Raw genomic sequence first — 24,815 nt, forward strand, 5'->3', positions numbered from 1 at the left:
CTAATCCAGAATTCTAACCACTATACCATACATGCTATTTTGGGCTGGCTGCTGTGGAATAGGAGAAACCTCCCAAACCTGGGTCAGTCAAGCAACTTGTGTGGTCACAAGGGTTGCTGCCAGGCCTGGGCCCTAATGAATCCTCCCTCAAAGGCCAAAGCAGCCCTGGAAAGGGTCTTTCCCTCCCCTCCCCACCGCATTTCACTAACAGAAACCAAGGCTCAAAAGCTGGCTACACTGTTGTTGTTGTCTAGCAATGGCCACTGAGGGCATTCATTTCTTAAAGTTAAAGGTGCTGTTTTTATTATTTTAGATTTCAGATTTTTCTGCAAACCTGCGACTTTTCTCAGGTTCATAGAGAGAACTCCCATGTTTATCCATGCCTCCAATCTCTGGATTTATATATCCACAGATGGGACACATCAGAATTAGCTACATGGCCTGTATGTCATGTCCAGTTATATGCGGAGAGCAGTCCCCTGGGCCAGGCCAAGGGGCAGCGGAGAGGGGCCCCCCTTGGCAGGAAAAGCCCCCCCTTGCCAGGCATGCCACTGCTGAGCCGCCCTTTGGCTCCAGCAGTCTGGCGTGCTTCTGAGGCAGGGGCAAGCCGCAGCCAGTCTAGGAAGGGTGGAAGTGGTTCCGGCCGGGCCAATCAGGGTTCAGCCAGCTTCACTTGAGAACAATATTCTAGGAATGAAAAAATAGAACTCTCACCCCTTTATTAATAGGGTGACCAGATTTTAACATTGGTAAAGCGGGACACCATTGACCGGGGGGGGGGGTGTTCTAGATTTAAAATTTGGTCTATTTGGTTCATAGAACGCAAAAATAGTATTGTAATATATATATTTTTACTTTCAACATAAGTACAATTTGCCAGGTGCCCCCAGATGTCCCTCCAAAAGTGGGACAATCTGGTCACCTTATTTATTAACCAGGCCAAAATGACACTGGAACACACCAAAACAGGATTAAACAAGCAAGACTACCACAAAAAAATAGATGAGTTTGACTGGAGGAAGAAGTGTGACAGTGGAGCCCTTTCCCTCCCCCTTGGCCCCAGAGCAGCCCACATGTCGACGAGCTTTTCATGGCATCCCCCAGGGTCTCCTAGGTTGGGGTGGGGGTGGACTGGGCTCTCCCTCTCAGGGGAGAGAGTGGCTGGCTCCCTGAACCTCTGTTGGCAGGAGCCATCGTCCTAGGGAGGCCCAAGCCAAAAAGTCCCCACGCACCCCTGGCAGGTTACAGCAGGATAGGCATATGAGGCACCAGAGACTTCAAGGAAGCTGCAAAACTGTGGAGGGCCGGTTAGAGGTGGGAGTTCTAATTTGATTGCGAGGACACTGGGTGGATGGCCAATCAGAAGCATACAGGCTCCAATGAGCTACCTGACTGGCCCGTATCCATTTACACTAGACTCTTCCCAGGACTCCTTGCTCCTTTTATTTATATACTCTTGGTTACAGATTCTTACAGAGCCTCTTGTGGCGCAGAGTGGTAAGGCAGCTGTCTGAAAGCTTTGCCCATAAGGCTGGGAGTTCAATCCCAGCAGCCGGCTCAAGGTTGACTCAGCCTTCCATCCTTCCGAGGTCGGTAAAATGAGTACCCAGCTTCCTGGCTGGGGGGTAAACGGTCATGACTGGGGAAGGCACTGGCAAACCACCCCGTATTGAGTCTGCCATGTAAACGCTAGAGGGCGTCACCCCAAGGGTCAGACATGACTCGGTGCTTGCACAGGGGATACCTTTACCTTTACAGATTCTTATCCATGGTTTCCCTATATATTTGTGAAACAGACTGGGGCGTGGAACGTGTCCGGCTGTCCAAGTTGAAATAGGGCTGTCCAAGTTGGTATAGGGCCAATCAGGGTGCACCTGATTGGCCCTGCCCCTACAGCTCCCGCTCTCCCTCCCTGGACACTAGCCACCTTCCTCTCAGATGCTCCAGAGACACAGAAGGACACACTGAGCCCTGCCTGACTGAACATAAGCCCTCATTCCCTTCTATTGCTCCTGCTTCGAGGGAGGCAGAGAGAGACGAAGAGAGAGCTGCCCCAAGCTGCTGACCAGTCCTGCTTCCTTCCTAAGAAGGGGCCCTAATTACCTGTTATGGCTCCTGCTGCTGACAGAGACAGAGAGAGCCACCACTGCTGCAACAGAGGGGGAGAGAGGCAGGCAGAGAGAGCTGCCCCAAACTGCACACCAGCCCTAATTACCTGCTATAGCTAGAGGGCGAGATAGAGAAACACAGAGAAAGATCTGCGACTTCCGGTGTCCCCTGGGTCCTAATGCCCATTTCATTCCTGCTTGCAATAGGCTTTCTTGCTAATAAATAAATAAGATAAAATTCCCTATGAGCAAATATGGTTTCCATTATTTTCTATGGGCAAGTGTGGTTTGCCTTATTCTCTATGGGCAATCATGCATTGTCTATGGGCTGTCCCTAGTTTTAGTATGTCCTGTACAGAGGTACAGAAAATGAGAGTCCAATGGCACCTTTAGGACCCACAAAGATTTATTCAAGATGTGAGCTTTTGCGTGCATGCACACTTCCTCAGACAAAATGGAACAAGGATAATGAATACAGATATATAGACAAGGTATATTAGTGGCAAATTGTGTCACCGTATCTATATTATGCCATATTCTGCCATATGATAATTCTTTGCTAAAACAGCTAATCAGTCCTTTTGAGTTCAGCTGTACTTCACAAAGACACTGGAGATATAAAACTGTCCATGTCAGTAATTTAACGGCAAACCCTTTCCCAGTTGTGAATAGAAACAATTGCAAGAGACTACTAGACGCTCCTCGAGCTGCATGTCATAAAAGTGCCGTGGAGACTCTTTGTGGAATTTGGAATATTTTCCTCCAACTCGATTTCACAGATTTGATTTGGGGACCGGGTTGGGGGGGGGGAGGAATCTGTTCGCCCTTTGCCCCTCCCTCGACTGGAGAACTGGCGGGAAATCGCGTCCTTCTCTGGCCCCTGCAGGCGGGCGAGCATCCAGCCAGGCGAAGGACCGCCTTTCGCTTCTTCCTTCCTCCCGCCCTCGCTTCCGACCAACATGGCTACAGCTGCTGCCTCTACGCCGGTGAAGGTAGGCGCTTCCTTCCTTTTTCGCCCGGCGGGGGATGGAGCTCCTCGCGCTCTCCTTCCCCGCCTCGGGGCGCCCCTTTCACGGGGGGGGGGGGAGGGAGGAGGCGCTCGCCCCCATTCCCCCCTCGGAGCTGCTCTGCGGGGCGCGCCCCCCCGAGGCCCTCAGCACGAGGAAAGGGCGCTCGTGCGTGGTGCCCGGGCTCCGTAAGCCAGTCCGGCTAGGGCTGGCCTCGCGCCTGGCGTTTCAGGGATCTCTGCCGGGGCTCGTGGAGCCGGGTCTGAGGCCTTCTGGCAGGGCTGTTGTTTATTTCGTTTTACGGGAACGGGGGTGCGGACCCCGACACCAGCCACGCTGCCTGGCCTTGCTTGCGCTCCGTGGGGAACGGGAGGCGAGCCTGGGGGCTCAGAGGCACGCCTCTTCGGCCGCTCATAAAGCTTGCTCTGGAAATCGGAGCCCCAGGCCTGGCTCGAATGCACCTTTTTCTTAAATGCTTCTTTTTGCTGCTGGATATTATACCCCTCCCCCTTTATTTCTACAGGGTTGGGTCGGTGGCATTTTTTGTCCCAGACGCCATTGCCTCCTTTCTACAATGGGCCCATGCACCAGGCCACACACAGCTCGGTTAATCCGGAATGATTACCAGTGCCTATTGTCACATAGAATGCTGGCGGCTAGTTTAAATAAGCTTTGAAAAGATGCTTTCCTCCCACGTCCATTATTACCCTGTTTGCAGGGCACGCTTCTAGTCTGAAGCCGACTGCAATCCTACATGGGGTTGTATTCTCAGGCTGCAGTCTGAAAAACGGTTTCCTGAGAGTAAACCCCATTTAATAAAATGGGACATTTCTGAGTAGACCTGTTTAGGTTTGCCCCCTTAATCCTCTGAGCTGTGAATACAGAAGTTGAGCAAGCAAGACTAACAACTCAGTGTTCTGTGATTTTATGTGTGAGCCCTGAACAATTTATCCATGTACTGAAGAAATTGGTCGGTTTTCCCAACAATACCTGATGTTCTCTGCTTGCATATCGTATGTACTCAAATGCAAAAATATTTTTTTCATGTTGTGCTATGAAAAGAGGTGGTTGTTTTAAATTGACATGAGTTACAGTTATGTCCAACAACAACAATTATTTTGGGTATAACTGGCGGGGTTATATTACAATCGGGATTATCTTCCATTTGAGTAAATGTGGCTGTGCTTCTGTTTCTTGCATTTAAAGAACAAAGGCATAACATTAGCAACAGGTGTGTTTCACAGAAGCTCAGTGGACATGTGGCTTGAAGAGGCTGTGGAATGGAAATGCTATTAAAGACTGTGCAATTGAATTCCGAGTCCTATTAGGAGGAATAAGCTATATTACGAGTGAATTGATAGTAAAAATGCCAGGTGGTCAATCTAACACTGCAAACTTTAAAAAATCATCAGATGTTATAACAGCAGAAAATAAAAGACACTTAATAAAGTAAGGCCCAGTATATCCCAGCATAAGAAAGCAGATGCTTCCATAAATGTCCTTAGTTTTCAATATGCTACAGATTACTGGCTTGGGGTACAGAACCTGGGTTTAACCCCCCCCCCCTTTACCCCAGAAGCTTTCCGGGTGACTGGGGGCCTGATGCATATTCTCAGCTTGACCCACCTCAGAGGCTTGTTGTGAGACAGTGGAGGTGGACAGAATGATGTTTGAAGCTTCTTTGGGCACCAACTGGGGAGAACATGCATGCACCAAGTCCTGTGAAGTCACTTCTGATTTATGGCAACCGTATGAATCCTCCAAAACATCCTCCAAATCCTGGTGTCCTCCAAAACATCCAATCATTACCGGCTTGCTTGGGTCTTGCAGACTTAGGACGGTGGGCTCCCTTTATTGAGCCCATTCGTTTCCTGCTGCCTTCTACTTTGCCTAGCCCTATTGCCCTTTCCACTGACTCTGGTCTTCCTTTTATGTGACCAAGAAGTCCAACAGCCTCTGGTTATTCATTTTAGCTTCCAGGGAGTGTCCAGGCTTGACTGGATATAAAAGCCACAGTTGCCCTTTCAGCAGTCCACGGTATTTGTAGAACTCTCCTCCAAAACCACTGTTCAAGTGATTCAGTGTTCTCCTTGTCAGCTTTCTTCACTGTCCAACTTTCACACGGCTACATGGTAATGGGGAATGAAGGCTGTGCTATGAATTATCTTGGTCACTAGTGACACCTCCTGACTCTTAAGGATATTTTCTTCATGGCCAGAAATCCCAGTCTCCTCCTGATTTCTTGGTGGCAGATGAAGGAAGAAGGCAGAGGCAATTTCATACAATTCCCTCCCTTACCAGTTCCCTTGACACCCAGCACTGGTTTGCTATTAACCATAAGGGCATGAGAAGGAAAGACAGGGAAACATCTGTAAATGTGTCATATTCTCAGTGAATAAAGTGCTGTCCTTTGGAATTCTATTCAATAGAGTGGCTGGTTGGACTTGTTTTCTTTGAGCTTTAAACATACATTTTCCTTAATGTGCCCCACACACACACATGCACACAACCCACAATTGTAGTTTCTGCCTCAAGTGACATCTCTTTTCAAAGCATTTCTGATTCTGCCATGGATCCTTTCTTGCCTGCAGCATTCCATTGTGATATGCATAGCTGATAACGGAGCAATGCTTCCTCTCGGACATTATACAATGGAAGTTTGGTTGGCTTATGTAACTCTGCAGCCATTTTAACATTCAGTGAGTAATGGTTTTCCCTTGTCATGTCATAGTCCCTGGCAAAGGACTTCCAATTTTCCAGACTGCAAAATGCACCGTAAGCAACCGCAACCATCTGTATTGTATTACAGTTGCAGCAGTGAAGTCTCTGATGTTGTTTAGTTAAAACTGATGCAGCGCTACGGAATGTCATCAGCATTCCATCTGTTCAGTTGCAGAAAAATCAAAAAACTTATTTAAAATGGGGGCTAAAGCCATCAAAATAACTTTTCTATGCTTATGTAGAACCACCAATGAAACTCTCAGCCTTGCATTGCTGGTCTGTAGCCACGTTCAGGTATTATGACAAACTTCTGTTTTTATCTGATGGGAATGAATTCTGATTGTCGGGCTTCCCTGCTTTCCCTTGTGTGCAGAGTGTGCTGCCGAAGACTTCTTGCTTTGGGAAGAATCAAGCTTCCATTTATTGTGTTTGAATGCATGCATCTAGATGATCTAGGCAACATGAAGTTTGCTTCCTCCTCACAAAACCGGTCCCAAATTTGTAGGGAGGAAGCAAACTCCAGTTTGCTTGAGAGCTTGCATTTGGACATTGTCACAAATAGGAGTATGATTCAAGGCTACCAAAACCAGAAAATCTTCCATCAGTGCTCTGCCTGTGAGGAAAGGAGGATGGTAGGGGTGAGAAAAAGGATGATGCCACACTTCATTATGCATTTGCACCCATTGCAGGCAGTGCTATCTGAATGCAGCCTATGAGTTAATTTCACATCCTCACCAGCTGAACAAAGTCAAAGAGTCATTACGGAAATGACACAACGTAAGCAATGAAACGAGAAAAGTTTAGGAGTGGGAAAGCAGATTATGAAAAATGTCATAGGAGAGGCAAAGATTTATTTATTAGTATATAATAATAATAAAACTTCTATACTGCTCTCCCCACAAGTGGTCTCAGGGCAGTTCACAGCAGTGAAATACAATCATCAGTAAACCTTATAAAACCCAAGCTCACTACTTGCCCACTACCTGATTGGCGCTCCTTGGGGGTATGCTGCCGATAAAGAGAGAGCATTCTACTAATGAGGGCCAATCAATTCAAAACACACTGCCAGTAAGGGCCAATCAAGTTAAATTGTGTGCTGACAACTTGATCCCTATCTGATTGGCCTTCCCTAGGGCTGTGCTGCTAATAGGGAGAGAGCACTCTGCCAGTGGGGATCAATCAGTTCAAATTCCACTGCCAATGAGAGCCGATCATCTTAAATTGCATGCAGATAATTTAATCCCTACCTGATTGATCCCTCAGAAATATTCCCCCAGTAGGAGATGGTCCTCAGCCAGGAATGGCCCACCCTGGTAATTTAGCCTCAATCAGGAGGGAGCTCTCTACCAGGAAAGGCTAATAAGGCATGACGGCTCTCCACCTCCCACTTCCTGCCAGTTTCTGAAGTCCGCTGAGTAGAAGAAGAACTGATCTCAGCATGCCCTGTTGCATGTAAGTTGTTCTCCCTCTCTCTCTGGTTTCTCAATGGTAAAAAAAGTTGAATAAAGCTGACAGAGACAGTAATTGAGAAACCCTCTGTAAGTTCTTTGCTGCTTTTGATTTACTCTGATCTTAAACTGAACTGAAGAAAGTACTGACTGAAAGATTTAAATTCTTTAAGCAAATTTTGCTATCCATTAAATATTTTCATTGAAGGAAGAAACTGACAAATTTATGGATTATTTATTGTTTATGGTTATTAGCAATTACTGCTACCCAGCATTTCTCTTTGTTTCCCACCTGGAGCCTGGCCTCCTTGCACCTCCATGCGATCCAAAGCCAGGGCTTTTCTCCAGGGGGACTGATCTGTTGCCAGGAAATGAGCTGCAATTCCAGCAAATCCCCAGGTCCCAGGCTCTACCATCCTGCAACCTCTCTGCCACAGAGTTCCCTCCTCCCAGGCAAGCCTAAGGTGACCAGATTTTAACATTGTTAAAGCGGGACACCATTGACCGGGGGAGTTATTAAAATTAAAATTTTGGTCTATATGGAGCAACAAAAAGTTTCATAGAATGCATAGAACGCAAAAATAGTATTGTAATATATATATTTTAATTTCAACATAAGTACAGTTTGCCAGGTGCCCCCCAGATGTCCCTCCAAAAGTGGGACAATCTGGTCACCTTAGGCAAGCACTTTCATTAGGAGTTTGGAGATGAATTGTCCCCCTTTCAAAACAGCCATTTTCCCCTAGGGAGCTGATCTCCATAGTCTAATTCCAGGGGATTTCCAGGCTGCATGTGAAGGTTAGTGACCCCTGGGTTAGGAATGTTCCTTGAGATATGGAGGTGGGGCCTCAAGAGTCCAAGGGTGGACAGGAGCTTTTGCCACTGTGCCCCAAGGAAGGCCACAGTTCAGTTGAAGAAAAGAGCCAAGGAGAAAACTGGCCAAATCATATCACATATATGAGCGCCATCTACTGTTAAGGAACAAAGTTGATAGACAAGAAGTCACTGTAGTGGAGGAGACTGAAGGTCAGGGTCCTGAGACCATTGCATAATACAGAAGGAAAATTGTGCCCCAGTTTTATACAGTTACCACATATTGTAGCCTGGCAGTGCTAAAGCCTTGACTATCAGGATGAGTTTAAATTTCAGCAACTGATCTTGACTGCATGCTTCTAATTAACCTGCATCTTCATTGGCTTTTGTTTGCTGGGTCATCCTAGAAAGTAGAAATTGACACTCTGAAGCTTAGAAAGTATCTTGACTGGGGACCTGTTTTTGCTTCCTTCCCTGCCCTCCCACCATTTCTCTCTTTGTTATGCTTGTTCGTCCTACTAAATGGCTGTCTGTCATTCACCCCATTCCTCTTTTCCCTGCCCCAGTGCTCGTCTGCCTTTATCTTGTTCTCCCATCTCCAGCACCTATTGTCGCTTTCTTTTTCTGTGTCCTCCACCCCACTGCCCTATCTTACGCTTTCTTTCTTCCCACCTGTGGCTCTTCCTCATCCCAGAAGTGCTGCCACTGGAGAGACAACAGTGATGGGGCTGGAAGCAGTTTGCCCGTCTCCCACCCAGAGCACCACCACTGGAGAGACAGTGATAATTGGGCTGGTGGTCAATGTTTCCTTCTCCCTTCTCCACAATACTGCTGCCTGCACCCCTCCCCCCTGCCCGGTCCTAATGTCTGAGGAAGGCCAGCATGAGAGGCTTAACCCCCATTTTGAGTATGTTTTTAGATTCTTCTGTAAACCTTGGGTCCTCTCAATTTTGGGGGAGGATTTTTTTCCCTTTGCACTTGGTCCCAATCTGCATATTTAATTATCCTCAGATGGGCCAGGTTGAGAAGTAATTTGTTTGGCTCTTTAAACAACGTCTGCAGTGCAAATGTAAAACCTACACTGGTTAGAATGGGCCTCCAGATCCCTTGTGGGGGCACCACAGTAGCCCTTTTGAGAACTTGTTTCTTCCCCTCCCATACTAGCAGAACTTACATACTCATCTGAACACTGAAAGAAGGGAGTAACTCTCGTACTTGGGATTGCACTGGCGTTTGTTGATGTGTGGTAGATTCAGGGCAGCTAAAAGAAAGCTCTTCCCACAGTTAATTTGTGAAACTCATTGCCACAGGATGTAATTAACAAATGGATTTGAAAAAGAATTAGATAAATCCCTGGAGGATATGTCCGTCAGGGACTATTTTGCCGACTGAATCAACAGAACCCCGTATTTAGAGGCATGCAACAAATAACAGTATGTTATTTGGGCTTTGTTCCTCGCTGGTAACCCATCCAGAGATTTCTGATTGGCCACTGTGGAAAGAATGCTAGACTAGATGGGCCTTTGGTCTGATCCAGCAGAGTTCTTACTTTCTCATATAATTCTGCAACGTGATGTAGCGGTTAAGAGTGGCAGTTTCTAATCTGAAGATCCAGGTTTGATTCCCCGTGCCTTCACATGCAGCCACCTTGGGCTCACCACAGCCCTGATCATACTGACAGGGCAGTCCTGTCAGAAGCTCTGTCAGCCTCACCTACCTCACAGGGTGCCTGTTGAGGGGAGAGGAAGGGAAGGTGATTGTAAGCCACTTTGAGACTCCTTGTAGAGAAAGCGGCATATAAGAACCAACTCTTCCTCTTCTACTTCACTGGGTGTCTGTTGTGGGGAGAGGAAGGGAAGGGGATAGTAAGCTACTTTGAGACTCCTTTGGGCAGTGAAAAGTGGGGTATATAAACCAACTCTTCTTCTTCTTCAGGGTTAGAGTCCCATACATTAATTGACTTTTGTAGGATGAATTGTCCGTAACTCTGTGCTGGATTGTGAACATTGCTTACAGGTTGTCAGATATATACAATCTGAGATCTATACATTTTTGTTCTGTTGTTGCCACCCTATTGGCATCCTTTTTCCTTACCGCATAGGAGTTAGCACTTGCAGCAAAGTTACATTGGGTTGCTGCTTCAGCAATAAACAGATTCACCTGCAAGGCAGAAAATAACAAATTTGTAACTGAGAACAGCCACACTCCGAAGTCTAAGTCAATGGCTCTTACTGTGATGTAGAATACCAAGAATGAATAATATAACCGGAATCACTTCCCTCTTAACATTCCTGGAAAGGAATGGGAGAACTGTGGAATTTTCTGCTAAGTAAGCAGGAACTGAATCATGCCAGATTCCATGCCAAGAGCTCAGGTCAGGACTTAATTTGTATGTGAAAGACATGGCATGCTGGTCAGGGTGCTTCCGCCCAGAGTTTTCCCCCTCTGTGGGCAGAGGGATCACTGAACTGTTTGGGGGACCATCTGTCTGATATTATGCCTAATACAGACACAACTCAGGTGGCTCATGTATTTTCCTTGGTGATCTGGATTAAAGAAAACTTAACTAATTCTAGAGGACCTGCAAGATGGAGCTGTTCTACCAGGCTTATGGTCAGGGCCCAAATAAATTAACCACCAAAAAGTTCTGGCCTCACCGCCAGAAGACAGGATTTATCAGCTCCTTAATGCCAATCCCCCACCCACCCCAATCTGATCTGTTACTAGTTGGGGTGATTAGATTGTATCATTTTAACCAATATTGTTATATTGTTTTTATAATGTTGTTTACTAACCCTGTGCAGCATTGGAAGGGCTGACTAGAAAAGTACAGATTATTATTATTTTTTAAATCTGTAAAAGAAGAAGAGTTGGTTCTTATATGCCGCTTTTCTCTACTAGAAGGAGTGTCAAAGCAGCTTATAATTCCCTTCCCTCTCCCCACAACAGACACCCTGTGAGATGGATGAGGCTGAAAGAGCCCTGATATTACTGCTCAGTCAGAACAGCTCTTTCACCCAGCTGGCTGCATGTGGGGGAGCACAGAATCAAACCCGGCTTGCCAGATTAGAAGTCCACACTCCTAACCACTATACCAAGTTGGCTATCCAATGTCCATGTGGATACTCTGCCCAGAACTAACCTGTGGGGGAGGGCATATGGAGGTAAACTCTGCCTTCAAAATGACAGAGCTATACTACACGTTTCCTTTCTTCTCTTTATAGCCAGATTCACAGCTGAAGCATGGTTTAGCTTTGCACCATAGCCCAGAAGGAGGGGTGAGTTTGCCAGGTCACCAAGGCTGTTGTGCAATTGAGTGCCAGTGCAGGGTAGGGGAAAGGGGAGGAGCTTCCATGCTGCTTGCTGCTGTTTCCATAACAGTAGTTCGTTTTCCTAGGACAAGGCTTGATACATTTGATTTGTCTCAGAGATCTGTGGAACCCTAATCTAAAAAGTCAGTTCTGAGTTCAAGTTCTGAGTTGCCTCTGCCCTACTCAAGGAGTAGCCTCTATCTCAGTAGCCAGCCTACCTTTTAGGGATTTTGTAAGGATTTCAGAAGAAAAAAAACTGTTCACTTTTAAGAAATATTTGGCTCCACTATATTTCAGAGGAAGAAAAGTTCCTGATGAATGTCGTAGGGGGCAGGGTTCAGCCTTCATTTAACCTGGATTCGTTTTAGGCTGAGTTGCATTTACACTTCTTAATCTGAAGGATATCTAACATATCTTGGGTGAACCTTTTGAGAGAGAACATTTAGGCAACCACAAAATTATTTCAGTCTCTTAGTACTTCAGTGAGCACAAAAGAAGTAGGAATTCTGCAGTGCCCTCACCATTTTTTGCATCAGTGGATTAATTCTCACCACAAGATGGCAGCAAATTAATAAAAATGCCTGAGCACTTGGCATCCTCCCATGTTGTGACAGTTTCAAACCGTGCATTTGGCACAAGTTAGAACCACACAAACTTTACTTACTGAAGGAAAGATTCCAAACTAAATGTACTGGAGAATGATACGGTTGAAAGTGAGATGTAGGAAATACCATGAAAACTGGTGCTTCTGGTATGGAAGATTGAAATGGAGTGCCTTAAAGCTGCTGTTGTTATTTATTAAACCTATTTTGCCAGCATATATTGGAAAGGGTTTTGCAAGTGGCAGACGAGCAATTTTGAATGACATCTTGCCTGCTATTCTAGAGCTTCCCCTACAGCAGACAACTGCACAGAAGAATTTGCTGAATAAAATCAGAGGTCCATCTAGTCCAGCATTCTTTCTTGCCCAGTGGCCAACCAGTTACTGGAGAGGGCCAACAACAGGACATAGAGGCCAAGGCATCCCTCTGACGTTGTTTCCTGGCACTATTCAGAAGTTTACAGCATATCAATGTGTAGGTTCCTTTTAGGTTATTAGCTACTATTAGACCTATCCTCCATGAATCTAAAGCTATCTAAGCTTATCATCACTACATTCTCTGGCTGGAAATCTCATATGTTAATTGCCCATTGTGTGAATTCCATATTTTGATGACCCATTGTGTAATTAAAATATTTTTGTCCATCCTGAACCACATCTGCTTCATTGGATAGTCTTTTGAGTTAGGGAGAAAAAGTTCTCTCTGTCTACTCTTGGTGTCCTGTTCAACATTTTAGGAACCTCAGCCTTCTCTTCCATCAGTTATCTCTTTTGTAAACTGAAAAATTGCAGGAACTGAAAAGAATGGGGGATATGATAAGGGCACACTCTCTTATTTAATGTGAGGAAAGCTGTGAAGCTAATTTAGGTGTTAAATAAAATGGCCTGGACAATATGTAAACAAACTGAACCTTAGAATATATCCCAGAATCCTCTGCAGCTTGCATAGATTCTGTACCAGATGAGTCAAAACAGAGACATGGTTCCCTGAAAGTAGACATTTTCAAAACCACTGTTACATCAATTTTGACTGTTCAAGGCAAATTGCATTCACAAGTAAAGCTACTACGTGAGCTCTGTCATTACTGATTAGATTTGCATTGTATGGATTTTGTTTCATTTTGCAGTCCCTGCATTTCATGAATGCTCTTGATCCTGATTTATTATTTTCTCTCCCATTCCTGTAGTCTCTTACATAAAAGTCTGCCTAGTGGATTTCCAGTCGTTGGCATCTGCTGCAGACATCCTGAGATCTTGCTCCTTTTAATTTATTTTGATTTGTTAATCTGTTTGTGTGATAAGTATTAAGTTTTCCTCCTCGGGAAGCAAGAGACAGTGTCTGGAAGACTGCAGGAGGACATCATGAGGAGAACATTATAATTTGTTTACAATTTGTCTCTATCTTCGTATCGGTGGGATTTTAATTGAACACCCTGAAGGTCTCTTTACTTCCAGTCGGAAGATAACTGACTGAATAAAGGAAGGGTTGTTTCTGTTCTGTGTTACTCCCGTGGCTTTCTGAGGAGGCAAACAGAATAGGGAGGAGGGGGAGGGAGCCGGGTTGTAAGTTCACGGTTCCTGGTGGACTCTGAGAGGACCAAGAAAGGGGAGAGCACAGAGATTGGACTAGTACAGAAATAATTATAAAGCTGAGGTGCAAGGGGTAATCAGAAGCGCCAGCGAGAGCTAGGTAATTCATTCTCTGTCTCTCTCAGTTCTTTAGAAGAGGAAATTGGAGATACTTTTTGCCCCTTCAAGCAGTGCCTGCAATGTCACAGACTTAAACCACTGCTTAGCAGTCCTTTGCAGGCCATTAGCAGTTCTGAAGGCTTTTAATCAGCTAGTATTGCAGCCTCACAAGATGTCTGATTGTCTCTCAGTGGGCACATCACTGACTGGGATTCTAAATCCTGCTCCAAACACTACTTGAGAACTCTCTGATAGCAGGATTAGATCCTTGGACTTAGCAACACTTGAGCTTCCTTACAGAACTAACAAGGAGAGTAAAATCTTACTGATATTTGACAGTTCAACCATTTCTTCATTACTTGTTTGACAGAAACGTGTTCTAAAACAGAAGGGTTTTTTTAATGCACATTTTTATCACTTGTCTCCACTTTTTTAGACTGAAAACTTTGCTCCTCCTCCTCGGGTTACCAACCTCTAGGTGGGGGCTTGGAGATCTTCAGAAATAACAACTGATCTCCAGGCACCAGTTCTTCTGGAGAAAACATCTGGGAGGGAGGGAGAGCAGAGGCCATGCTGGGTCCCATGGGGCTGGCGGGAAGCCTTTACTCCTTCTCCCACCCACCCCCGGACACTTGAGGCCCCTCCTCCAAATTTCAAGGAACATTCCTAACCCAGGGCTCACCAACCTCCAGGTGCAGTCTGGAGACTTCCTGGAATTGGAGTTCATCTGCAGACTATAAAGATCAGCTTCCAAGAAGAAAATGACTGTTTAGGAGGGAGAATTTTGCTATGACATCTCATCTCCAGACAACAGAGATCAGTCCCCCTGGAAAAAAGGATTGCTTGGGAGGGGGAACTGCAGCCTTGTGGCCCACAGAAGTCCAGGAATGCCAGCCTCCAGGGGGACCTGAGCTTCCCCCCCCCCCACTTCTACACCAGTCCAACTCATTGGGACCGGCTGTTCTGCTGCTGAGGCTGCTTCTCCCACCCCCTCCACTCAAGAGGCAAGCTACTCACTGGGGCTTTTTCTGCTGCTGCTGCTGCTTCTTCTCCCCTCCCCCCCCCCTCCATGCCAGGGCTTCTCACTGTAGCTGGCTCTTCTGCTGCTTCTACTTTCCCTCCATGCCTGAGCTACTCACTGGGGCCTTCTGCTGCTGCTTCTCACCCCCCCCCCCCACTCCAAGGCTGAGCTACTCACTGTGGCCGCTGCTGCTGCTCCTCCTTCCTCCTCCTCCCTCCCTCCCTCCACAACAGGGCTACTCACTGGGGCAGCAACTTCTGCTGCTACTGCTTCTCCTCTCCCTCCACGCCTGAGCTGCTCACTGGTGCTGTTTCCACCCAGAACATTTGGAGGGCAACAGGAAGTTGGGGGTAGAGAGCTGACTCCTTATCAGCCCTTCCTGGCTGAGACCTCCCTCCCAGTAGGGGTTCAGCTACAAGGGAGGGCTATTACTGGCCGATGGCCAATCAGGTAGCAACCCATAGTTTCCAAAAATATATGATTTACTGATTGTGACTGAGGTGATCTTGTCTAAGCCTACCGTGGTTAATGTCCTATGTGCTCCTTCTAGTCCTATGGAGACTACTTGTCAGTCTCAGAGAATTTTAGGGACCAGCTAAATGTTTTTTCTATTGTCTCCTCATTATTCTACTTCTCATTTTATTCTATGCAGAGATCTAAATGCTGGAACTGTTTGGGGCCTTTCTGATCCTGTGGGGCATGTCAATGATCAGTTTGCAGAGTGACTGAGGGGCCTTTAACTCAAAGGGTTCCATCTTTTTATCTGTTTTTATGGTCTGGTTTTAGTCTGGGGACTGTTTTATCACTGTCATTTTAAGCTTCTGAAAATGGCTTTATGTTTTATGCTGTGATTTTATGCTTTGTTTGTATTGTTGCACTTGTGAACCACTTCGAGCTGGTCTAGAGAGGTGATTTAAAGTTTCTGAATCAATAAATAATATAGTAACAAGTTTTGTGGCTGGTGAAGCCTTAGGCAAGGTTTACTTTTAATTTGTACACATGAAAGCTTGTAATAAAGGAGAAACAGAGGTTGATTTAACCAACAGGAATTGTCACCCAGTGAAAAAATGTACAGTGTCATTGCAATTAGAGTTAAACCTGTCTAAGCCGGTTGATTTCAGTGGAATTCTGCATGCATTTTGCAGATTCTAAAGAGAGGAATACATTTTGTTTGTAGTGAATAGATGTATCCTTTCCATTTGCTTCACCATTGTCTTTCACAGGAGATAAAGCATTTTTTTTTACAATGGTGGTGCTTTTAAGTACTTGAAAAAAAATACATTTTTTAGAAATTGCTGAATGATTCGAACATTGCAATCCTGACAAAAAGCAATCTTGAATCTCAGACAAACAGCAATATTTGCCTCTGTGTCCTTCATTCAATCTTGTCATTATTGTTATCATTTTAATTGTTGCTATAGTTGTTTTGAATTGTCATAGTCAGATTTCTGGTAGATGGTGTTCTGCAATTCAGGATCAATCCAAATTCTTGGGTATGGCAGATCTATCTTCACAGGAGTCTTGCTGTTCCCAACAACACTGTCTTTTGGAGCTGAGCTGGTGTCATTTGCTCAGTGCCCAGAACTGCCCCAAGGGCTCCAGTGACAGCTGGCATGATGGAAACCATTTTCCCTCAGGGGTGCTCTAACTCTAGTCATAGTTCTTAATATTTCGTGGTCTCCTATTCTTTCTTTTCTGTTCTGCTGTCTGTTATTATTATTACTACTACTACTCACTATTATAGGGTATTTGGGTCACATCACAATAAGATAGGGTTCACTGAAAAATACAATAATGCTAGGAAAATTTGAAGGCATAGGAAAATAAGAAGATCCAACATAAGAGGATTGACTCAATAAAGCAAGTGTGCAAGACCTGAGCATGTCTGTTAATGATAGGTCATTTTGGAGGTAATTAGAGTTGCCAGAAGTGTGATATGACTTGACAAGCAAATAACACACATTATAAGGTGAGGTTTTGACTGTAAATTTGGGAGCAATTTATTTTAAGATTTCTAATGTGAACTTTTTTTCTCCCAAGATTGGTATTATTGGAGGGACTGGCCTGGATGATCCTGACATTCTAGAAGGCAGAACAGAAAAATATGTTGATACGCCATATGGAAAGGTATGAACCTGGTACTTGTTGCTGATCGTCTTGTTTGTGTGCTTTATGTGTGACATATTTTAGGGAGGTATGTATGAACATATCCAAGAACGGCAAGTCTGACAGACTTTCTCATACAGCAGTCTGCAATGCTGTGTGACAACTGATGAAGTTCAGTGGATTTTTAACACAAATTGTGATAATGGCATGGCTGTATTGGGTGTTGATTCTGCAGCATCCCATTATATGCAGCAAACATCTCTCACTCAAATGTGTCCCCATATGTGACCACATATTTGTGATCTCCTGGCAATATCTCTCACTAGATGGCATCACTGGATGGCATCCATGCATATAATTTTGAGCAGCCCACTCTCCTGTTTGTGAGTTTTGTGCCTGAAAGATCAGAGGGCATGCACATACCTAGGGTTAGATATAGCTAGTCTTTTTCACTCATTCCCATCCGTGCTACAGCCCCATTCCACTCAGCTTTTGTCCACACATGTCCCATGATCCTCTGCTTTTTAGATGGTCAAAGGGGGAGCCTCTTCCTCCCTTTTTCAACAATGGAAAATCCAGTTGGATCCAACACAGGATTGATTTTGTGAATATGCTCCGTGTGTTAGGTCCTTGTAGGTTACAGGGACCCAGTGATTGGATTTGCATGGATCATCTTGTGGCATGACTATGACAACAAATTACCTGCCTTTCCCATGGATGTACTGTGGGCTTCTGAATGGGCTATCACAGGACCCCATCAGTTGCCACCACATAGATGTATCTGTAAGCAAGACCCTGCTAGAGACTGTTGTGGAGTAGTCCTCATTGACATGAATGGGAATTTTGGAAGAGCACATTTGCTGTTCTTTAAGAGCATGGCTGTTGGTGGATTATTTGCAAACATGCCTTTACTGGATGAATCTGTTTCAGAGAATGACAATTGTGAGCAGTACAATTCTGTTTGTCTTATCCCTTTTGCACATGTTAATGACAGTTAAGATCTTGAATCTGTGGAAAGCATTTTATATAATGCTTATTAGTTTTCTTTTGTTTACTCCAGCCATCAGATGCCTTGATTTTGGGAAAGATAAAGAATGTTGACTGTGTACTCCTGGCCAGGTATGTGGATTCCTAAATAATGTGTCGGTTATATTACAGAACATGGGCTGTATGACATTTCTTGGTTTCAAGGATATGATACCAAGCCACCAAAACTGTGTAAAGATTCACACAGTATTGGTGGTAAATTGAACATTTAGAAAGCTTTCCAGTTAATACAGGCATATAATTGATGAGGTTAGTATGTTTTTCCATTTTGATTTCTTTTTGTCTTTCCATGTTCACTTAGCAGCTTTGAACAAGACAGTTTTCCTTCTAACCTTGTTTACAAGGTTGATGTGTAGGTGAAAATGAACTTAGAATGAAACGTAACATGCCCTGAGTTCTTAGGGTGTGGGGATATGTGATATAGAGAGGTAAACAGGAGAAAATCCTTCCAACCCGATGCACTAAAGGCTAAGGAATATAGGATTTCAGCTGGGACTCATTTAGTTACATACTTCATTTATAATATGCCTTTCTTGCAGAACTCAATACAGATTAATGCATTTTAAAACACTGCAATAAGGACAGTATACTGTGTTTTTAAAAAAAAATCCAAATAAGGGCTGGGATCCAGTGATGTGTAAATGGAAATATAAACATAATTCATGCAGTTCCACATGCACAAGGTCTTGTGCAATTTCTATCTCTTTCCTCCCTTTATATCATAGTGCCCAGAAACTATTTGTACAAGATCTTGCCCAAGCAGAAACACAAGTGAGAATATAGTATGTTTAACTTGACATAAGTGACTACCAGAGTCTGTCTCCTTCCCTTCCCTTCCCTTCCCTTCCCTTCCCTCTGGACTGGCCAAGACTGAATGGATGTAATTGCTAGCCTTCTGCCAACAGAAGAGTGCCTCTTGCCTTTTGTTGTTCTAGCTCCAGTCTCAAAGTTAGTGGCTCTAGTAACTGATATCAAGGATCCTAAGTGCATCACCTGTTTTAGATTTTAGATTGGCTTTTATATGTGTATGAATAAATGGAAAAATTATTTATGCCAATAAAGGTATTCTGACTCTGAAATGGAACAATTATGTCAAGCCAGGCAGTGAGATTGTATGCTCCGCACACGGCTGCCACCTTTCCCCAATCGTCTATCAACATGTGCATTTCTTTCTTGCATCTTAACCTCTCGCATTTCCTTCAACCTTGTGTATTTCCAGGCATGGAAGACATCATACTATTATGCCTTCAAATATAAATTACCGTGCCAATCTGTGGGCTTTGAAGGAAGAGGGCTGCTCTCACGTGTTAGCAACTACTGCCTGTGGCTCCTTAAGAGAAGAAATTCAGCCTGGAGACATTGTCATGACTGACCAATTCATAGACAGGTAAGATAGAATGAGGTTCTGCATCAGCAGAGTAAGGTCTGATGAGAACTTGAATTAGATTTGTAACTACAACAAAATGTTCTTCTTGACTAAAGGTAAAGGTAAAGGTATCCCCTGTGCAAGCACCGAGTCATGTCTGACCCTTGGGGTGAAGCCCTCCAGCGTTTTCTTGGCAGACTCAATACGGGGTGGTTTGCCAGTGCCTCCCCCAGTCATTACCGTTTACCCCCCAGCAAGCTGGGTACTCATTTTACCGACCTCGGAAGGATGGAAGGCTGAGTCAACCTTGAGCCGGCTGCGGGGATTGAACTCCCAGCCTCATGGGCAGAGCTTTCAGACTGCATGTCTGCTGCCTTACCACGGTGCACCACAAGAGGCTCTTCTTCTTGACTATTGATGTACAAATGAAGTTATGCTGAATGAATAAGAGCAACTCTGCTGTATCTGATCAATGACCCATCCAGTCCTGTTTTACTAAGCCTTGGGCTTTTTGGCCAGGAATCCCCAGATGTGTTTAGCACCTCAGTTCTGGCCACTGTGTGTATTACAGTATTACAGTGCAATTCAGAGCACTGACCTGAATGGTTTTGGAAGCATATAGCTCTGATGAGGTTTGCGCTGCTATTCCAGCAAAATCTGCAGCCCTTTCTCGTGAGCCAGAGGAATTGACTCACGCTGGAGGGTGCCATGCAAGTTTCTTGTTAGTACTGACAAATGTACATTGTCGACAGCTTTTGGTCTGTTTGTTTCTTATTCCTTTCTTTTCCACTGAAAACAATTTCTTGCTAAGAGTGAAGCAGTAGAATGGGAGATAGTGAGAAATTTAAAAAAACAGCATTGAGTCACTGCAATTAATCAATAGTTCTTCAGGAATTATAAAGGTATTTATTGGCAAGGAAACAAATGGAGATTGTACCATTATTGTCCTTATATCCCCCTCATTTAAGATTGCTTTTCAGGGCCTTCCCAGTGAACAGTAATCTCCTCCAGATGTGTTTCTACCCAATAGTAGGAATGTGTATGTAGTAGGTCAGGCTTTCTCAACCAGAATTTCATGAAACCCTGGAGTTTCTTGCTCACCCTGGAAGGGTTTCCTGAATGGGTGAGAGTTAATTATTTTTTATTTTTTATTTTTTTTAAAAAAGTCAAGTATTCTTTGTTGTTATTATTATTTCCTGCTTCTCCCGAGGCCAGCTTGTGGCGGGTTACGTGTCCAATCAAAACCCCAATAAAACCCCATTTTAAAAAATCGCCAATGATCAGTCTGGAGGGGGTGGGAAGTCGAGGGGCCCCATGTAGACATGCACGCAGTTATGCATCCCAGCCATATTTTGCACAGTCGTGTCACTTCTGTGGTTTCTCAACGGTAGAAAGTTTGAGAAAGGCTGGTATAAGTACTAGGGTTATGCATTCAGAGATTTCTGATTTGAAATGGTGCCCAAAACTCCCTGTTTAGTTTCAGATCAGAATTACCTGAAAGGAAACGGGGAATTTCAGACAGTGTTTCTGATTGGAAATCTCTAAATGCTTACTCCTAGTAAACACCCACTTTTGTCACTGTTCCGTGTTCTTAGAGATTGCCTTTCCCAGTAAGCAAGGTTTGGGATCTTGAAGTGGTGATACATTCTTAAAGCATTTCCTTTGAGACTGCTTTGTTTCCCCATTAATTGATACTTGCTTCACTTTTCCATTAATTTTTTAGGAGAGAATGTTGTAGTTTGTTTCCTTATTTATGCTCAGCCCATTTTGGCACTTCCTGAGATGAAATGACCCTTATTTTGACAAAGCTCCCTATTGATATTTCAGTTCAGAAGACAGGCATGTTGATAGCAGTGGCATTGCCAGTGGCAGCTCAAAAAGGGCGTGTCCTCTGCCACTACTCCTTCCTGTTGATACCCTCTGCAGCACCCAAGACTTGTCCCTCAGGCATCTTTAAAATTGTACAGCACACTGTGTATGTCCAAACTCATGAGATATGCTGCCCTAGCTTGCCACACCCAGTGGCAGCTGTACCGGAGGAGCCTGGGCTGCAAAGCTTAGCCGGAGCAAAGTCAGATTGCTGTCCGCAATGTTAAGAATTAAACAAGCACAGTGCAGGGCAAGGCAAAGAATGGTCGAAGCAGAGCCAAGGTCAAAGTCCAGATAGCATATATTCAAACAAAGCCAGTCCACTTTACCAAATGCATAGTCAAAACGGATGCCAGGAGCCAGACGATTGCAGGAGTTCAAACTGGTCCAGAGGGTAGCTGCATCAAATTAATAATCAATTAATTGCACCCACGCAAAGGGCTGCTGCTGCCTCTCCTAAATGCAGCCCAACTAGTTAGCTGCACCTGGGGGAATGACTCACTCAGTCCTCCCCAGGAGCAATTCCAGCTGGGCTCCATCTATTTTGAGGGCTTGCCTGCAGCCTCTGGCTTCTTCCGCGTTCTGCCAACCCCACCCTTCTTCTCCATCTGTGCCGCTCGGGTGACTCGTCTGAGTCAGAGCCGGAGCCCCTCAGCACCCAAGATGCCTCTTGTGCAGAGCCTGGCCGACTCGTGCTGCCCTCCCCGGCTGCACCCTCAGTTATCCCTGTCTCTTCTGCCAGAGCTGACTCAGCTGCCGGCTCCGGTTGCTCTGGCAACTCCGGGGAGATGGAGGAGGCAGTGGGGGCGTGACATGAGATGTGAGAGCTGAGGAGGGCTGTTTGCTCATGTGTGACTTGATGTGCAGCATTTAAAGAAGTCTGGGAAATGAGGCGGTTCTGCTGCTCCTGGGTGGGAAGCGGTGTGGTGATGTGAGTGAGGTAGAGACTGCTGTGCCTCCCAACATCTGTCTCCTAAAGCCACCATCTTACCTTGCTTCATCGGAGAGTTGGTCATGGCTTTAGACGCCTTGAGAGCCACCAAGGTTGTAGTGGTCAGGAGCAGCAGACTAATCTGGTGAGCTGGGTTTGATTCCCCGCTCTTCCTCTACATGCATCCAGCTGGATGACCTTGATCCAGTCACAGTTCTCTTAGGGATGTTCTCACAGATCAGTTCCCTCAGAGCTCTCAGCCCCACCTACCTCACAGGGTGTCTGTATTGGGGCGAGTCAGGGAAAGGAATTTGTAAGCTACTTTGAGAGTCCTTTGGGTTAGCGATCCCCAACCTGTGGGCCGCAGACCACATGTGGTCCTTCGACTAATTGGAGGTGGGCCCCAAAGGATGCCTTCTCCCCCCTTTACTTCATCCCCCCCCAGCCCTTTACAACACACTTGATTATTGTGGCGTGTCTGTATCTTATTTTGGAGGGATGTTTAAACATTACCATAGCAATCAGAGAGCACTAGGGCAGTGGTTGAGAGTAGAGGAGTAAACTACCCCCCCACCACCACCGAGCCTCAGTAAAAGGCGTTGAGTGGTCCCCGGTGATAAAAAGGTTGGGGACCACTGCTTTGGGTAGTGAAAAGCAGGGTATAAAAACCCAGCTCCTCTTCTCTTCATACCTTTTCAGTCCTCCCTGTGTGTTTTCTTTGTTGCAGTCTCTAAGATGTTCCCTCTGACTGTGTGTTCCCTTCTGTTTCTTCGTTGCAGGACAACCAAAAGGCATCTGACTTTTTATGATGGCAACCATTCCTGCCTCCCTGGAGTATGTCATATTTCGATGGCAGAACCTTTCTGCGCCAAAACGAGAGAAGTTAGTAAATCTTGACATAACTCAAATGAAATCTCCTGTGGCTGGAATCTAAAGAGCCCTTTGCATGAGAATAAAGCAATTCCTTGTCTGCTACACAAGGGTTGAGTTTTTTTTGCTTTTGTTTCTGTCTCATGCAACGTTGAATGCAACTCTGGATAGGATCCTGTTTCTCAGGATTGCTTTTTAGAAAGCCAGAAAAGTACAGGAATGAAGCATCCTATGTGGCTTTTTGGATTCTAGCTTCTCCTTTATATGAACATGACTAAACAAGTGCAGGTCTGTAGACTCTCAGAAAAGTAATAAATTGTTGTAACCAAAGGCTGACGGCTCAGTTCCCACCACTGGTGCACAGTTCCTCCGTGTGACCTGACTGATCAATCAAGAAAGGGTCAATACACTTCTCTCTGTCCTTCCGCCATGCCACAATATAGTGCAGTGGTGATGCCACAAGTATCTTCGTTTGATAAAAATTATAGCAGTGAGATGGTTTATTCTGAGCATCTGCTCCAGAGTGAAACATGGGTATACAAGGCCGCTTTTAGATTCTTTACATATCTCTGTTTCTGAAGAGTAGAAAGCACTTCATGACACAAGTCATAGTGAAAGGAACAGGGTGGGCCTCCCTTTGGAACCAGGAGGGAGAGAAAGTCACTCTCTCAAAAGATTAACGCTGTGATTGTTCTGGTTCCCTGGTTTGTCTTCAGGGGTGCTCAACTCTGTTTCCAGCGTCACAGGCTGACCATGTCAGTGCAGCCCCGATGCCGCATAAAGTCTGAAGCAGTCTGCTCGTAGTAATTGTCCTGATGCTGACTTATTTTTAGCTGGAGCAGTATTTCAATGCATTAGTTGGGCAATGGGGATTGGAGTTTAGCATCCCGAAAACTAACTGGGCACCATAGCCTGCCTGCCTGCCTGCCTGCTCTCTCTGCTCATTGAGAATTTTTAAAGGCAGCTTGCTTGTGCCATGTATTCAAACACCACAGCAAATGTTCAAATCCTTCAACATCTTTTGCGCCTTAACAGTTGTAAGAGGGATGGTAGCATTAAAAATAATTGAGAAATGCATTTTTCAGCATCTACAACATGATGAATACTGAGAAAGTGCAAATAAATGGTGGCATGTGCCGTTTTTCTCCCATCTTGCCAGCACTGATCAGTTTCAAGCAGTGTTTGCCTTGTTTTCAGTCCTGGCACTTTTTAATGCCTACTCATGCAGTGGCTTGGGAAGAAGAAGAATAACTGGGGGGGGGGGGGTTCCCTGCTTTTTACAACCCAAAAGAATCTCAACATGACTTACATTAAACTACCCTTCCTCTACCTGTAACAGACACCCTGTGATGGAGGTGGGGCTGAGAGAGCTCTGAGAGAACTGTGACTGGCCCAAGGTCACCCAGCTGCCTGCATGTGGAGGACTGGGGAAGGAAATCTGATTCCCCAGATTAGAGGCCGCCACTGTTAACCACTACATGTGGCTGACATGCTACTGGTGGCTCTTCTGAGCATTGCTCCTCAGTGTGGCACCACCCTGCATTCCAGGAAAGCAAGCAAAGCCACTGCCCAGTAGGTTTGAGTCTGGTAGATAATTTCTACCTTGAAACAGCCCCCACTGCAGGCTCTAATAGGAAGGCAGGTAATTAGAATGGATGCAGGCAGGAAATCAGCAGGGGTCACTTCATTTTTTCCCTGTATTCTCTTCCCCATACTCTGTCCTCTGGCTCTCCATGTGGCAGCCCCCATACCCGTTCTCCTTTCCCTGTTCTTGCCTTCCTTCCCACTTACTGCCCAACCTTACCATTTTGTTCTGCTCCACCCCAGTCTGTGGCTATATTAATTACTTCTTTTATACCCCATTGTTTCCCCAATAAAGACCCAAAGCAGCCATCATCATTTCTCTG

General features: G+C 45.2%; 1 protein-coding gene across 1 annotated transcript in view; it reads left to right on the forward strand.

The window, feature by feature from the left end:
* The first annotated feature begins 2,946 nt into the window (after positions 1-2,946).
* Positions 2,947-24,815, forward strand: part of MTAP (methylthioadenosine phosphorylase) — a 30,990-nt gene continuing 9,121 nt past the window's right edge. Inside the window, exons 1-5 of the mRNA XM_077345198.1 lie at positions 2,947-3,100; positions 16,760-16,846; positions 17,886-17,944; positions 19,092-19,259; positions 22,818-22,920. Of these exons, the coding sequence (XP_077201313.1) occupies positions 3,068-3,100; positions 16,760-16,846; positions 17,886-17,944; positions 19,092-19,259; positions 22,818-22,920 (450 nt within the window). The 5' untranslated portion in view covers positions 2,947-3,067. The remainder of the gene's footprint in view (positions 3,101-16,759; positions 16,847-17,885; positions 17,945-19,091; positions 19,260-22,817; positions 22,921-24,815) is intronic.

Source organism: Paroedura picta, chromosome 7 (genome assembly GCF_049243985.1).
Source record: "Paroedura picta isolate Pp20150507F chromosome 7, Ppicta_v3.0, whole genome shotgun sequence".
Lineage (NCBI taxonomy): Eukaryota > Metazoa > Chordata > Lepidosauria > Squamata > Gekkonidae > Paroedura > Paroedura picta.